This window comes from Euphorbia lathyris, chromosome 1 (assembly GCF_963576675.1).
Source record: "Euphorbia lathyris chromosome 1, ddEupLath1.1, whole genome shotgun sequence".
Classification (NCBI taxonomy): domain Eukaryota; kingdom Viridiplantae; phylum Streptophyta; class Magnoliopsida; order Malpighiales; family Euphorbiaceae; genus Euphorbia; species Euphorbia lathyris.
Window position 1 is genome coordinate 99,361,578 of NC_088910.1, and position 14,718 is coordinate 99,376,295.

The 14,718-nt window shown below is 36.2% G+C and overlaps 3 protein-coding genes across 6 annotated transcripts; 2 read left to right on the forward strand and 1 right to left on the reverse strand.

Moving 5' to 3' along the window:
• Positions 1 to 935: 935 nt before the first annotated feature.
• Positions 936 to 6,898, forward strand: LOC136208648 (chaperone protein ClpB3, chloroplastic). Its single transcript, XM_065999736.1, has 10 exons — positions 936 to 1,389; positions 1,550 to 1,768; positions 2,247 to 2,484; positions 2,802 to 2,997; positions 3,404 to 3,458; positions 3,605 to 3,755; positions 3,993 to 4,301; positions 4,801 to 5,066; positions 5,304 to 6,227; positions 6,361 to 6,898. The coding sequence occupies exons 1-10, from the start codon at positions 1,156 to 1,158 to the stop codon at positions 6,685 to 6,687; spliced, it is 2,919 nt and encodes a 972-aa protein (XP_065855808.1). The 5' UTR covers positions 936 to 1,155; the 3' UTR covers positions 6,688 to 6,898.
• Positions 6,899 to 9,126: 2,228 nt separating this feature from the next.
• Positions 9,127 to 12,358, reverse strand: LOC136208654 (pentatricopeptide repeat-containing protein At3g29290). The gene is made up of 2 exons (XM_065999748.1): positions 10,211 to 12,358; positions 9,127 to 9,592 (listed from the first exon to the last, which is right to left on the reverse strand). Exons 1-2 carry the CDS (start codon positions 11,918 to 11,920, stop codon positions 9,389 to 9,391), a joined length of 1,914 nt encoding a protein of 637 aa, XP_065855820.1. The 5' UTR covers positions 11,921 to 12,358; the 3' UTR covers positions 9,127 to 9,388.
• On the forward strand, positions 12,347 to 14,650 carry LOC136208683 (uncharacterized). Of its 4 annotated transcripts, none has more exons than XM_065999797.1 (7): positions 12,347 to 12,427; positions 12,515 to 12,670; positions 13,321 to 13,394; positions 13,513 to 13,592; positions 13,958 to 14,109; positions 14,285 to 14,345; positions 14,429 to 14,650. In XM_065999797.1, exons 1-7 carry the CDS (start codon positions 12,424 to 12,426, stop codon positions 14,466 to 14,468), a joined length of 567 nt encoding a protein of 188 aa, XP_065855869.1. In that variant the 5' UTR covers positions 12,347 to 12,423; the 3' UTR covers positions 14,469 to 14,650. The 4 variants fall into 4 exon arrangements, with proteins under 4 accessions (XP_065855869.1, XP_065855884.1, XP_065855875.1 ...); XM_065999812.1 differs by having other exon boundaries at positions 14,326 to 14,345; XM_065999803.1 differs by lacking the exon at positions 14,285 to 14,345.
• Positions 14,651 to 14,718: the final 68 nt, after the last annotated feature.

Sequence of the window (14,718 nt, forward strand, 5' to 3'; positions counted from 1 at the left end):
CTCATAATGTCTAAAATGATGCAATTTTACTTCTAACGTTGGCAGCCAAGAATAATTTTACCCCTAATGTTGTTAAGTTGGGTCAATTTGAGAAATAATTTATCAAACTGTTTTCTCGGTCATGAATCTTGTCATCTACCATTCACATGTGAATCATTTTATCACTCATTAGTAACATATCATAAACCTATGATTAGACGTGAATTTTTTTTAAAAAAATTTAAAAATATACTGCCTATTGTACGAGTTGTAAAAAAAATTCAAAATATTTCACCGAATTTATAAATATTAATCTCCCGATTCTATTATTAAATCACAAAAAAATATATCAAAAATACAATAAGATATTGTACTTTTTTAAATACTCAATGCCATTTTTATATTAGTATGTTAGCACTAACCATCGAAAAATCGGCTAATATCACGTTAAGAGGCCATGTAATGTGTTTATAACAATTTAGGAGGTTCGAATCATATTTGTAACTAATAATTATAATTTTATTATATTTATTAATAAAATGACATAAAAATACGAGAGAATACAATAATAATTTTAAATATTCGTATCATTTTCGGGTTAGGATGTCAATTGTAACCCAACCCAAAAATTTACATGTCAATCAAAAAATAACACATTACCTACTAAACTAAACTCAAACACTAAAATTATGTATCGTGTAATCGGATCGTGTGTATATTTGCCACCTCTATGGATTCAATTAATTTTTTTTTTTTTTGTACAATTACCCTCAATTTTATAATTTTATGTTGGATATTTCCACCTTTAAATATAACATAATTACAAGTCACTCCACTAATTTCGAGCAGTTTCGAGAAGAAGAACAAATTGAGATGGAGTTTTCAATTTGGTCCCCAGTCCACAGTCTCCTGTTGGCCAGGAGTGTTAAATCCACGTGGATCAAAGAACGTACTTCACTCGCCGTCGTCTCTCTCCAAATCTTAACAACATTCGAGAACACTCCACAGCCTTAGCTCTCTTTTTCAGTTCTCCTCCTCCTTCCTTCCTTCCTTCTTTTTATCTTTTATTTTATAAAATCGATTTCCCATCTATTCAATTTCCTCATTCCCACGCAAAGTTTTCACCTTTAACCTGTGAAACCAACCTTATTCACTTCTGCACCACCTGCTTCCATTATGGCAGCGACTACTCCGGCGTCCTTTGCTGGTGGTCTTACTCTCTGCCCATCTCCTCCACTTCAGAACAACAGGAACGCATTGTTTTCTACTCACTTCTTAAGTTTCCCTCTGAAACATTCTACTGTTAAGTCGCTTCAGTTCAGGAAGTCCGCCGCTGGTTATCACAGGATTTCAAGAAGTCGAAGGTCATTCCTTGTTAGATGTGTTGGCGATTCAACTTCTAGTGGAAGGGTAAGTGATAGTTCATAACTGGATTTTAGTATTTGATTGGTTTTTTGGTGTTTTGATTTGGGGATTGATGAAATTGTTCTATACTGGCTCATCATTTCTGTTTCTTAGTTAATAGTTAAGTTCAATTGTTTCTTTTTTTGGGTTGTGATGCTTGAAACAGATTACACAACAAGAATTCACGGAAATGGCATGGCAAGGGATCGTATCTTCTCCGGATGTGGCTAAAGATAATAAGCACCAGATAGTGGAGACTGAGCATTTGATGAAATCATTATTGGAGCAGAAGAATGGTCTTGCTCGTAGGATCTTTTTAAAAGTTGGGGTTGATAATACCCGTCTTTTAGAGGCTACTGATAAGTTCATCCAAAGGCAACCTAAGGTAATTTCTGATATAGCCTGCTTTTGTCTGTGTGATTAATCTAAGCTGTGTGTTTGTTTAACATTTCAGTGTATGAATTTAGTTGAGTGAAACTTTGCAATCATAGCAGCAAATGACTTGTTTACTTCGGGAAATTGGTGCACACATTGGTTGAATTTAACGCTTAGACTCTGAATATCAATACTTTCTTGTTAATACTCCTTTCATAGGTAGATTATGTTAATAAAAAAGAATTTGGAATAGCAGTTGACTTGTAGCTCTTTTTTTTTGCGCCATAGTTTGATGAGTCGTCATTGAAATCTCAAGCATAAATTCAGTAGTGAGAGCTCATTTCATCTTTAGTATCTGTCATCTGGTTAGCTGAAATGTGGAAGACATTCCAAAACATTTGGGGGTTAATAATTTTGCAAGTTTTGGACATTGCATATCCTGAAATTTGTTGCAGTCTACTTATTGTTTTGCTTTCCAACTGTACTAGGTTCTTGGGGAATCCGCTGGTTCAATGTTAGGACGTGATTTGGAGGCTTTGATCCAGCGAGCCAGGGAATATAAGAAAGAATACAATGATTCATTTGTTTCTGTCGAGCATTTGGTTCTAGGATATGCTCAAGACACACGATTTGGGAAGCAGTTGTTTAAGGATTTTCAGATATCTCTGCCAACTCTGAAATCTGCAGTAGAATCAATAAGGGGACGCCAATCAGTTATAGATCAAGGTGGAACCTTTTCTCTTTTAAGATTTTGTATATGCATGTTTGGTAAAAACTTAAAATTATCCTCGTGCAGTTGCACTGCTTGTTGCTATTAGTCAAAGTTTTTAATTATCAACCATCCACCATCCACCATTATGATACTGCAAACAAGGAAGCATTTACATGTTTTTTTTTTTACATTGCATTTGGTTTCACTCATTTGCGATTTTTATATACTAGTTGATTTCTGTCCCTTAGTTTTTTTACTTATTGATTTTGATGCTTCCAAGGTGTTGGAAGCCTTTTGTGAAAAACAAGTCTCACATTATTAGACCTTGCAGATCCTGAAGGGAAGTATGAAGCATTGGAGAAATATGGAAAAGATTTGACAGCAATGGCAAGAGCAGGAAAGCTTGACCCTGTTATTGGGAGGGATGATGAGATTCGTAGATGTATCCAGATTCTTTCTAGGAGAACAAAGAACAATCCTGTGCTGATTGGTGAACCAGGTGTTGGGAAAACTGCAATTTCTGAAGGGTAAGCACTGGTTTTGCATTTTTATAGAGGGCATTGTCATTAGGATTGAAAAACCGAGCTTTGCCAGGCTTTTGGCAAATAAAGGGACCTCCTGTTCTGACTTGCTGATGTCTTATTTTGTTAGTGTTTTGGCCATAGTCGGCATCTGTTTTATCTTTCTTTTCATCTTTCTAGTTTCAATGACATGCTTACACTGGCATAGACACTCATGGAGAGTACCATACAAGGAAAATGATGAGACAGAAATCCTAATCATGTGCCAAGTTCTGATTATGTGCTTAGCGTGATCTTTGTTTGAAGTTTTAGATTCACTAGGAATTTCCAAAGAGAATAGTTGAGTCCAAGCTACTTAGTATTCCTCTCTTGGTAGCTTACTTCTTCTCACTGTAACCATAACTTTGGACAGGCTTGCCCAGAGGATCGTGCAAGGGGATGTACCTCAAGCTCTGATGAACAGGAAGGTATGTTCTTTCTGAGTTTGCATGGGAGGGACCATCTAGTTTCTCTTTATCTCTTTGTGGAGGTTCTATGCATATGTTATTGTTTAAAGCTGTAGTGGCTGCTGTCTACTAAAGCTGGTGCTTATGTGGTCAACTTCTGTTTTTAGCTTATATCCCTTGACATGGGTGCACTTATTGCTGGGGCAAAATATCGAGGAGAATTTGAAGATAGACTGAAGGCTGTACTTAAGGAAGTTACTGACTCAGATGGTCATATTATCCTTTTCATTGATGAGATTCACACGGTTGTAGGGGCAGGTATTGTGCATATCAATTATGAAAAATTCTCACTTTTCAATTGAAATTCTTATGAGTTCTCTGTATTCAGTTTCTTAAGAAGAGGAGTATTTATTAATGGAAATTTTCAATACTTTCAGATGCATGTCAAAATAGATAGAAGGTAGCATGTTAGCTACATGACAATGTGGTCTTGTGAAAATAAAATTGGTTGTCATAATATGGATATGTATGATTGATCTCTTATGACGTTTTCAGGTGCCACAAATGGTGCAATGGATGCGGGCAATCTCTTGAAGCCTATGCTTGGGCGGGGAGAGTTACGTTGTATTGGTGCAACAACATTGGATGAATACCGAAAATATATTGAGAAGGATCCTGCCTTGGAGCGTCGTTTCCAACAAGTTTACGTTGATCAACCAACTGTAGAAGATACAGTTTCCATACTCCGGGGACTGCGAGAAAGATATGAGCTGCATCATGGTGTGAGTATTTCCGACAGTGCACTCGTGGAAGCAGCAATTCTTTCTGACCGTTACATAAGTGGAAGATTTTTACCTGACAAAGGTAAGCCTGATGCATATAGACATTCAAGTCATATTCTGAAAATAGCTCTTTTGTTCCAAGAAATTGTTTTACAGATAAATAAATGTAAATTGATATAATGCAAGAAATTGTTTTACAGATAAATAAATGTAAATTGATATAATGCAAGCTCGCCAGTAAGCGAATGATAAGACGACAAATGTTTTAGTGTCATCTTGATATTTTGCTAGTGCTGGACCGTCCTCTGCATCAAATCTTAATTCAAATTATGATACTAGTGAGCTTTGGATTGGAAGGAGATCAACTGCTATCACCTAGAGATATTAATCAATTTTCGTAAATTACATTCATTAGTCTGCATGGTGAATGAACTCCTTTTAAAGTTTATCAGGTTTAATATGAAAATATTAGTTTTCAGTTGTATATTGTGCATTAATAGCGTGAGACTGTGACGTAGGTAAGTTATCATTCTAAGAACCTCCTAAATTTAATGAATTGCTCATTGGATTTCAAATTGCAGCTATTGATCTAGTTGATGAAGCAGCTGCAAAGCTGAAGATGGAAATCACTTCAAAACCTACAGCCCTTGATGAAATTGACCGTTCCGTATTGAAACTGGAGATGGAGAAGCTCTCTCTTAAAAATGATACAGATAGAGCTTCAAAAGATAGGTTGAACCGTCTTGACGCTGAGTTATCTCTCTTAAAGACTAAACAAGCTGAACTGACAGAGCAATGGGAGCACGAGAAGACTGTCATGACACGCATTCAGTCAATTAAGGAAGAGGTATTACTATTGTTGTTGTTAACAATTAGTTATTGTTACTTCTTGTTTGTTCTTTTTTGGAATTTTGTTCTTCAAAATGAGCTTACTCGGTCTACAAGAAGTCACTGAAGTCGACAAAATGACAGGAAGCTGAGAGGAAATAGCTACTGGTGAAAATAGGCCTAAAAAATCTATAGTAGTGGAATGGATATGGAATAAAAAGCATACTGGATTTAACTTTCGTCTTTTTTAATGCAGATTGACAGGGTAAACCTTGAGATTCAGCAGGCTGAGCGGGAGTATGATCTTAATCGTGCTGCTGAATTGAAGTATGGTAGCCTGAACTCTTTGCAACGCCAACTTGAAGCTGCTGAAAAAGAGTTGGATGAGTATATGAAATCTGGAAAGTCCATGCTGAGGGAAGAAGTCACAGGAGATGATATCGCAGAAATTGTCAGTAAATGGACTGGTATCCCTCTTTCCAAACTCAAGCAATCAGAAAGAGAGAAGCTGCTACATCTGGAGGAAGAGTTGCATAAACGTGTGGTGGGCCAGGATCCTGCTGTAACAGCAGTTGCTGAGGCAATTCAGAGATCTCGTGCTGGTCTCTCGGATCCTCGACGTCCAATAGCTAGTTTCATGTTCATGGGTCCAACTGGTGTTGGAAAAACCGAATTGGCCAAAGCATTAGCTTCCTACATGTTCAACACCGAAGAAGCCCTTGTAAGGATCGACATGAGTGAATACATGGAAAAGCATGCAGTTTCAAGGTTGATTGGTGCACCACCCGGTTATGTAGGGTATGAGGAGGGGGGACAGTTGACAGAGATAGTTCGTAGGAGGCCATACGCAGTTATTCTTTTCGATGAGATAGAAAAGGCCCATGGTGATGTGTTTAACGTCTTCCTTCAGATCTTAGATGATGGACGAGTGACTGATTCACAAGGTCGCACTGTTAGTTTTACTAACACAGTCATTATTATGACTTCCAATGTGGGTTCGCAATATATCCTGGACACCGATGATGACATGCCAAAGGAGGTGGCTTATGATTCTATCAAGCGGAGGGTGATGGAAGCTGCAAGATCAATATTTAGACCGGAGTTCATGAACAGGGTTGATGAATACATAGTTTTCCAGCCTCTGGATCGCGCTCAAATAAACAGGATTGTCAGATTACAGGTAAAATTACTCGTCCTTTGAAGTTTATTTGAGTAAAACTACTATCAAAGCTTTCGGACTTCTAATGATCAACCGAATTTGCGAGGTTTTCTTAATTGTTTAGATACTAACCTTGTTGAGCTGTGTATGGCAGTTGGCACGTGTGCAACAAAGAGTTGCTGACCGGAAGATGAAGATACAGGTGACTGAAGCTGCCGTGGAGCTATTAGGAAATCTCGGGTATGATCCCAACTATGGAGCAAGACCAGTTAAGAGGGTGATTCAGCAACATGTTGAGAATGAACTTGCTAAAGGTATCTTAAGAGGAGAGTTTAAGGATGAGGATATCATTTTAGTAGACACAGAAGTTACAGCTTTTTCAAATGGGCAGCTTCCCCAGCAGAAGCTTGTCTTTAAGAGGCTTGAAGTTGATGCAGACACTAAAGCTGCAGAAAACCAAACTGTTTCCCAGACTTTCTAGATCTTTTTCTTTTCTTTTGATTTCTCGAAAATATACTCATATACAGTATGGAAATATCAGTGCTGATACAGAATGAACTTTGCATCTTGTATAATGCTTTAACTTGCAAAAAATGCAAAGCTCCAATTATATAAACATTCTCTGTTTAGGCATTTTTCCACTGAAATATGTTGGAGGTATCATTAATAAAGCCTTTCATTGAAGCAGGCTATTTACTTGATGCATATTGCCACGGACATTGTCGATCAAGTGGCACTAGTAATTTCTCCTAGATTATGATTAAACCAATGTTATAAATATTGAAAATAAGGATAATTCACAAGTTGAGAGGAAAGAATAAAAATCTACAAAAACAGTAGAGAAAGGAAGAAAACGAGGAGGGGTTCCCTTTCCTTCTTATGGGGAATACACCGATTCTTCCATAAAAAGGGGAAGAAAAATGGTTCCCATTTAATGGAAACCATTATTTTAATACTTTTTATTTAATATATGTTTTAAAAATAGGTTTAGTTATATTTTATTTTAGGTGTTTATTTATATATAGTATTATTTAATAGTTGGATATTTTAATTTTAGTGTTTATTTATATGTATAGTTATTTTATGTTTGGGTCTATTTATAAATAATGTATATTAATTTTAAATCATGTAAAATTTAAATATCGAAAATTAATAAATAGAATAGAATTACTAAAATTAGATAACACATAAATTATCATTAATTAAAATAATACACATAATTAAAATCTAATACAATCCATTGGATAATTAAAAATAACATTAATCTTTGGTATGCTACAATGTAACCCATTATCACACTCTTAATAATGCACAAGGTTTCAGAATTGTAATAATATCTCTGGCACATTACACAAGGTTCCAGAATTGTAATAATATCTCCGTCAGCTACAATGTAACCCATTATCACACTTTTAATAACGCACAAAGCTCCAGAATTGTAATAGCTACAGTGTAACCCATTATTACACTTTTAATAATGCACAAAGCTCCAGAATTGTAATAGCTACAGTGTAACCCACTATCACACTCTTAATAATGCACAAGGCTCCAGAATTATAATAAGAATCTTGGCATATGGTATTCCAGCATGCTGCCGATGAATACTGTAAAATTGTCAAGTCAACGGCAATTGAAAGCTTTAAGAAATTTTATCGTTATGTTGTGGAAGAGCTGTATCTTAGATCTCCTAATGCCAACGATATTGGAAGAATTGTCCTATAGCTTGGCATGAGCAATATAGTGGACGTTCTGGATCACCAACAATTATTCTGGAAGCAGTTGCTGATTATGATTTATGGATATGACATGCATACTTCGGTGGACGAATAATGACATAAACGTGTTGGAGTCCTCTCACCTGTTCTGATCTAGCTAATGGTATTGCTCCTCTAGTGCATTACACTATTCAACACAAAGAATACCATATGGGGGTATTATTTAACTGATGGAATTTATCCCAAATGGTCAACTTTGGTTTAAACAATTCGAGATCCACATATAGATACATTTTGCAAAGAAACAAGAATCTTGTCGAAAAGATGTGGAGCGTGCATTCGATGTATTGCATTCAAGGTTTGATATTATTCGTAACCTAGTGCGATTTTGGAAGAAAAATGTGCTTCAAGATGTGATGCGAACTTGCATTATCCTGCATAATATGGTAATTGAGGACGAACGTGATTCAGAGTCACCTATCGATGTATTGATAGACGAATCAACTTCAAACGTTCAAATGAGACCAAATTATAATACGCAGTTCAGTGAATTCCTCCAGCGTCATCGACAAATCAAAGATCAAAGATCAAAAAGCATATTTCGAACTTCGTAATGCACTAATAGAACATCTTTAGAAGGAACATTCTAATTCCCCTAATTAGGTAAAAATTGGCTTAACTTTGTGAACGATTATTTTTATGTTGGTTTATATTTTTATTTCCGTTAATGTGTACGCATTATTATATGTTTGTTTCTAATTCTATTTCGGTTTAATGTGTAAGTGTTTCTTAATATTAATAAATAAATAAAATTAGTAATTATTATATTCTCAGTATATTTCACATTTTAATATATAAGTTTCTTTTTATTTATATATAATATTTTTAGAATTATTTTTAGTCTAAATTGATAAGGTTAATAATAATGAAAATGTATGTAAAATGTAGTATGATATTAATAAATAGGGATTGAGGAAGAAGAAATTGAGAATTAGGGATAGGGAAGAGAATTATAGGGACAATGGTTGGAGATGCTCCGGGGAATCAAATAACATATAATTGATTAGTTTATGTTTGATTACAAATCAATTGCATTATATAATCTCGCCCTGTTCAGAAAAATTAAATTGAGCAATTAAAAACCAATAGCTATGGAAAAACAAAAATTTGAATCCACAAATGAAAGAGGTTTTATGCATTCCATGATATAAAATTCTTTCAATATTATCAACACAAGGACTTTAGTTATATCATCCATAAGCCATCATCATAAGGAAGAATCATAATTGTTTGACAATATACAAGGTTTATACAATTGGTTAGTTTGCTGTATTACTGTATGATTGGGCAAATAAATTGAGTGATCAGCTCTATTCACAAACTAAAACACTCTCAACTTTCATTTATGCTGTGGTTTTCACTCCTCTGATACAAGTGGCAGTAACATGGAAGAAGTCTGATAAACATCTATCGTCTAGGTCGAGTATAGTACCTTCTTCGTTTGACTGGAAACTTTCTTAGGTTCTGAAGCATCAATGCCCGTGTCTTGCCATCAGGTTTGAGACCCCTCCTCCTCATTTTCATGTACAGCTTCTTAGCAGATTCAACCTTACCATTTAAGCACATTCCATGAATCACAGCATTGTAAAGAGAAACATCTGGTTTTACTTGCTGCAAGTATAAAAAAAATAAATCCAAGTTTAACGTTTGGAAGGCATAATTCGTTACAGAATTCTAAGAGGAATAGATGATTGAGCACAATCAAAAAGTCTTTGTTTACATGAACTACATATTAATTTGATAAATGAGGTTCGAGAGCCCGATCATCCGGGTAGGACAGGCTTCGACTTGATTAGGGGTCCATTAGATAACCTTAGGAAGTACATTTGCTCCATCTTTCAGTTGATCATCAAAACTATCGGGAATTAAGATGGAATCGGTACTCTATAATGCAAGACTGGCAAATATGAACACATAAGAGGTGGAAAAATGAACAAAATTGTATATGTATCCTATCTAGAAAGGCATTTTGACATATCAATAGGCAAGTACTTTGTTAGCAGAAATTTCTGAACAAACGGTTTTCTTCAACCTATATTTCATAACTAAGAGAGGCTAATATCAAGTACATAGTTCAGAAAACGTGAATTGAGCTGATGAAAAGCAAAGTACATGAAATGAGGATGGTATAAGCAAAATTAATCCTAGCATGTTACTAGTTTGTAGCGAACCTTTGTTTATTTTGAAGAAATGTAATATAGAAATTGTAATTCCATAAAATGAACTTACCACTAGAATTTCCTCAACTTCATCCCAAAGAGAGGCCCAAATGCAACTTCTTATTATTGACAAATAGGTAAATGTGTCTGGAGCACACTGCTGCTCAGCCATGTGCTCGTATACTTGTAAAGCAACTTTCGGCTTTCTCGCAACCTCACAAGCACCAATAACAAGGTTGTAAGATGTGGTGGAAACCGTCAGTTCAGAGGCTTCCAACTGCCACAACAGTTGAACTGCTTTATCCCATAAACCAAGCTTCTGGCATGACATTAAAGCAGTATTGTACAAATGCTCATTGATTTGAGAACTTTGTTCTCTTCTTATGTTCTCAAACAGCTGAATAGCATCTGCATATTGATTTGCCCTGTATAACCCATTAAGCAATGCATTCCATGTGTATGTATCAGGCATATGCCCCAAGGATTTAGCTATTTCAAAGACCTTAAATGCCAATTTTACTTCTCCAGATTTTCCAAGTGAATTTATCAATGCATTGCAAGCAATCCGATTTGGCTTCAGGCCACGATTTAACATATGTTGGAAAATGTTTAGAGCGAGCTCCCATTTCCCCTCCTTCGTACATGCTCCAATTACAGCCTGTAATGTATCACCTCTTAATTTGATTCCGTTTTGATCCATCTCCCTGTAAGCATCAAGTGCTAGCTCATTCTGGCAACAACGCACGAAAATGCTAATTAACAGCGAATAAGTAACTTCTGTTCCATGATGATCTTTTTCTTTCATAACTCTCCATATTCTCTCCGTTTCAACCCAATTGTTGATTCTTCCACAAACTGATATCATTGTGTTGTAAACAATAACATCAAAATCATTATTTTCTCTTGAAAAGCCCCCTAATTTGACAAACATATCAAGGGAAGAATCACAACCTTGAATATCCGCAACTGCTTTTAGTACTAAGGTATATGTATGTCCCGTTGAGATCTTATTTCTCATCATGAACTGAAACACACTCATTGCGTGGTCGAGCAGTTTCTTTCGCAACAGGCAAGAGATTAGAGAGTTACAAGCATGGGCATTAGGTTGAATACCTGAGTACTCCATGGACCGAAACAGCTCTAGTGCACTTCTAACCTTGCTGGATCTGCTGAGCATCAAAATCCTCCTTGATAACTCCTCTTCATCCCTTTCATCTAAAAGATGTATTCTAGTTTCATTAATTGTGTCTTCATTCGTCGAAAGCACTGCAGGCTGGAGAGTACTTTCAGCTTCAGTACCTTTATCTGTATCTTGGTCTATCAAATTTCCCCAAGGAGGCATAAAATTATCAGAATAATCAATTTCATCATTTCCTTTTCTAATGCAATCACTCTCTTCACTTTCCTCAGACACCAACACAGATGTATTACCAGCAACAGAATTTGAAACAGCTACCAGATTTACCATCTCAGAGGAACTGTAGATAGAACTCAATTTGGGTATTTTCATATTTACACATCGAAGCCATGAATATCCTTTCACGGACACGGATGCCAAATTATGTTCGCAAATTCTCATAATACTTCTATTCATTTTCATAGACGAAATAGCACATAAACCGCAATTGTAACTTCTACGACAAGCTCTATCTCCACAAGTACTAGAGACATACAAGCTATCTTGGTAAGCGAACCCATTCGGTTTAAAATTACCTGAAATTGAATTCCCCAGTACTTCTCTCATAACTGGAACCAAAGTAGAGTTATGAACAAATGACATGACATATAGATTCAGATATTCCCTATAATTCACAGTCTTGAGATGGAAATTAACCAGAACTTGATTAAATAAACGTCTTTCTTCTTCATAAAACTAAACCACGCTTCGAAGAATTCAAAATAGAGGCTCAGACTCGAAAAACATTCTGTCCAGAGCAACTAAACCGTAGAGAACTATGAAAGGTTGTAAAGAAAATACTATAAGGGAGAGAGAATTTGAAATTGAGCCATTATACCTGTAGAAAAGATTGGAACTTTGGAGGAGGCAAGATGGAACATACAGTCGAACTTAGCGAAGAAGATTTTTTAAACTTTAAACGTCACAGGCAAAGCATATTATCTCTTGAACTGGCACGACGTCGTTTTGGTTTTGGGTTAACTGTTAAAACGACACGTTCGATTTTGGACTCTGTTTAACCTGAAGAAATTGAAGGGTTTTGTCGTTGGCGAGGAGTTCAAGCAAGAGTGAATTCAATTGCAATAGATTGTGAGAATTTGTTAATAATGGGCAAGTTCGTTCTCTTTTGTTTTCTCTATTTGATTTAGTTGTGGCTCTTAATTGATTCATTTGACATAAAAATGCGTTCCATGACAGAGGAAGGAGAAGGAAGAGAGGAAGTTGAATCAAATGGAGAGAAAGCGGAGGAGGTGAAGGAAGGAGTAGCTTCCATAGCATTGTTACCATGTGGCTCCATCTCTGGCCATTTCGTCCAACTTCCGCAGTCCATTTGCTATGGACTTCATGGCACTGGTACTTGATACTTGACTCTGTTTCTTTCTCTACTATTTTTTCTTCTCGCGTTAATTCTTGTGCCTGCTTTTGCTCTTGGGGATGAGAATTACTTGGCTTTCTTCTTTTGTTCTATTGAGGATTATGACTCGTCTGCTAGACGAATTCTATGATACTTAGGTTTTGAGAAGGTGATGTTATTTCTAGAGGGTTTTGCTGAGGGAGGGCATATTGTGTGTATTAGTTAGAAATTATGCTGTGGACTGTGTAGTTGCTCTAATTATAATATATTGATTTTAGGGAATCTAATCTCTCTTTTTTTTATCATGTTTTTAGTTTTGGTAATGATTTAGGGACCAGATAGTTCAATGGAAAAGAAATATTGAAGGCCCTACTAGAAGAACTACTTATAGGCATTTGTTTTAGCAAAGGAACAGACCTAAATATCTAACAGCCACTGACTAGAACTACTTATAGGCATTTGCAAGTGCCACTTGGTAAAGATAAACGCTGAAAGTGGTCAATGGCTGTTAGCTATTGATAGGTTTATTATCCATTTAAGCATTCAACTTCTCTCAGAACTTATGTGGCAATTCTCACTGATTATAGAATGTAGTTCGTGCTGTTTCTTTGGAAAAAGAGAGTTCCTAATGCTTTTCATTTGTGAATAGAGTTATCCTGTGAAAGGGAATGCAGTAGGGGTGAGGATTATCGCCTGATCAAGCTTACAATTATTGACTACACTGTATGGAGCTCTACCTTATCTTTTTCGGTTGCCACTTTCATGGTTTTCTTTCCACTTTTGTGTACATGGTTCGATTTTCTTTTTTTCTTGATGGGTTGCTTCTGTGAATATGCCGCAGAATGGGAAAGAACAAGACGTTATAGTTGAGTGCAGAGGCCATGATGCTGCTCGCTTCCAGAACATTGAACATGCTCATGGGTAAGCATTTCTAAATTTATCGCCAGTTCCCAAACTGTTCCCTTTGGTACTTCTTATGTTCAATAGCAGCTGTAGCAATTCCTTCCAGATATGTTCAATAATTAGTGTATATATTTTGTAACTGTTTTCCATGAATGGACTCTTGTTAACTAACTAAAAAAAGACAACTCAGAAAAGATGCAGTCTTCAGAACGAGTTTTGAAGGAGATGGAGCTAAACTTTCACTCTGAGAATGTTGGTACACTTGGTGGTTATGTGCGCGGCAAATTTATCCTGTGCCTCCTAGCAATTGTGATTGCAGGCTTTTATTTTGGCCTTCGAACTAGCAAAATTTCCCATCTTATGTTCTGTCTCGTGTCTTGTAGCTGGGAAGTGGATGTAGTAGCAATGGCAGAACAGAAGCAAGGGCAGAAAAAGATATCTGTTTCATTTGCATGTGAGACATTGAAATCTGATGAAGCTGCAGAAGAGCATATAAGGAAGTTCATGCCCAAATTATCCGGGCTAGATGCTGTTGGTAAGTGTCCATCCATCATTTTGTGAAGAAAAATCACGTGCATGAACATTTTTAGCTCTTTGCTATCTGGGCTTTCACTTCAAGTCTTCAACTAGTCATTCTCTTTGTCTCTGCATCCTAAAATAAAATACATTATTTTCAATGTTTAACTCGTCTTAGCACATTGATTTCCAAGATCATGCCAAAGTACGTGAATATCATTTTGTTGGCACACAGTTCCTGCATTTGTTGATTCGGTACTCTTCTCTCCATTAGATGTTGTGCTACGTTATGCTTGTTGTTTTACAATTTTATATAACGGATATTATTAAAAATGCAGTCAACATTGGGCAAATGAGGATTTCAGGATTGGACTTTGAAGCTGATGGCAAAGTGGCATGAAGCAGACCATATGACATGATGCAGCCATGTCCCATCCTATGAATTTTTTGTATATTAAGGCGCATGGCAGTCCTCTAGCTCTTTAAGTATAGAGTGCGACTTGTTGCTTCCCAACTGTATTTAATCTTTCTTCCGTGGATATGCATATTCCTTTTCAAAATTCAAATTTGGGGAAAAGCCAATATTCCTTTTCAAAATTCAAATTTGGGGAAAAGCCAATATTCCTTT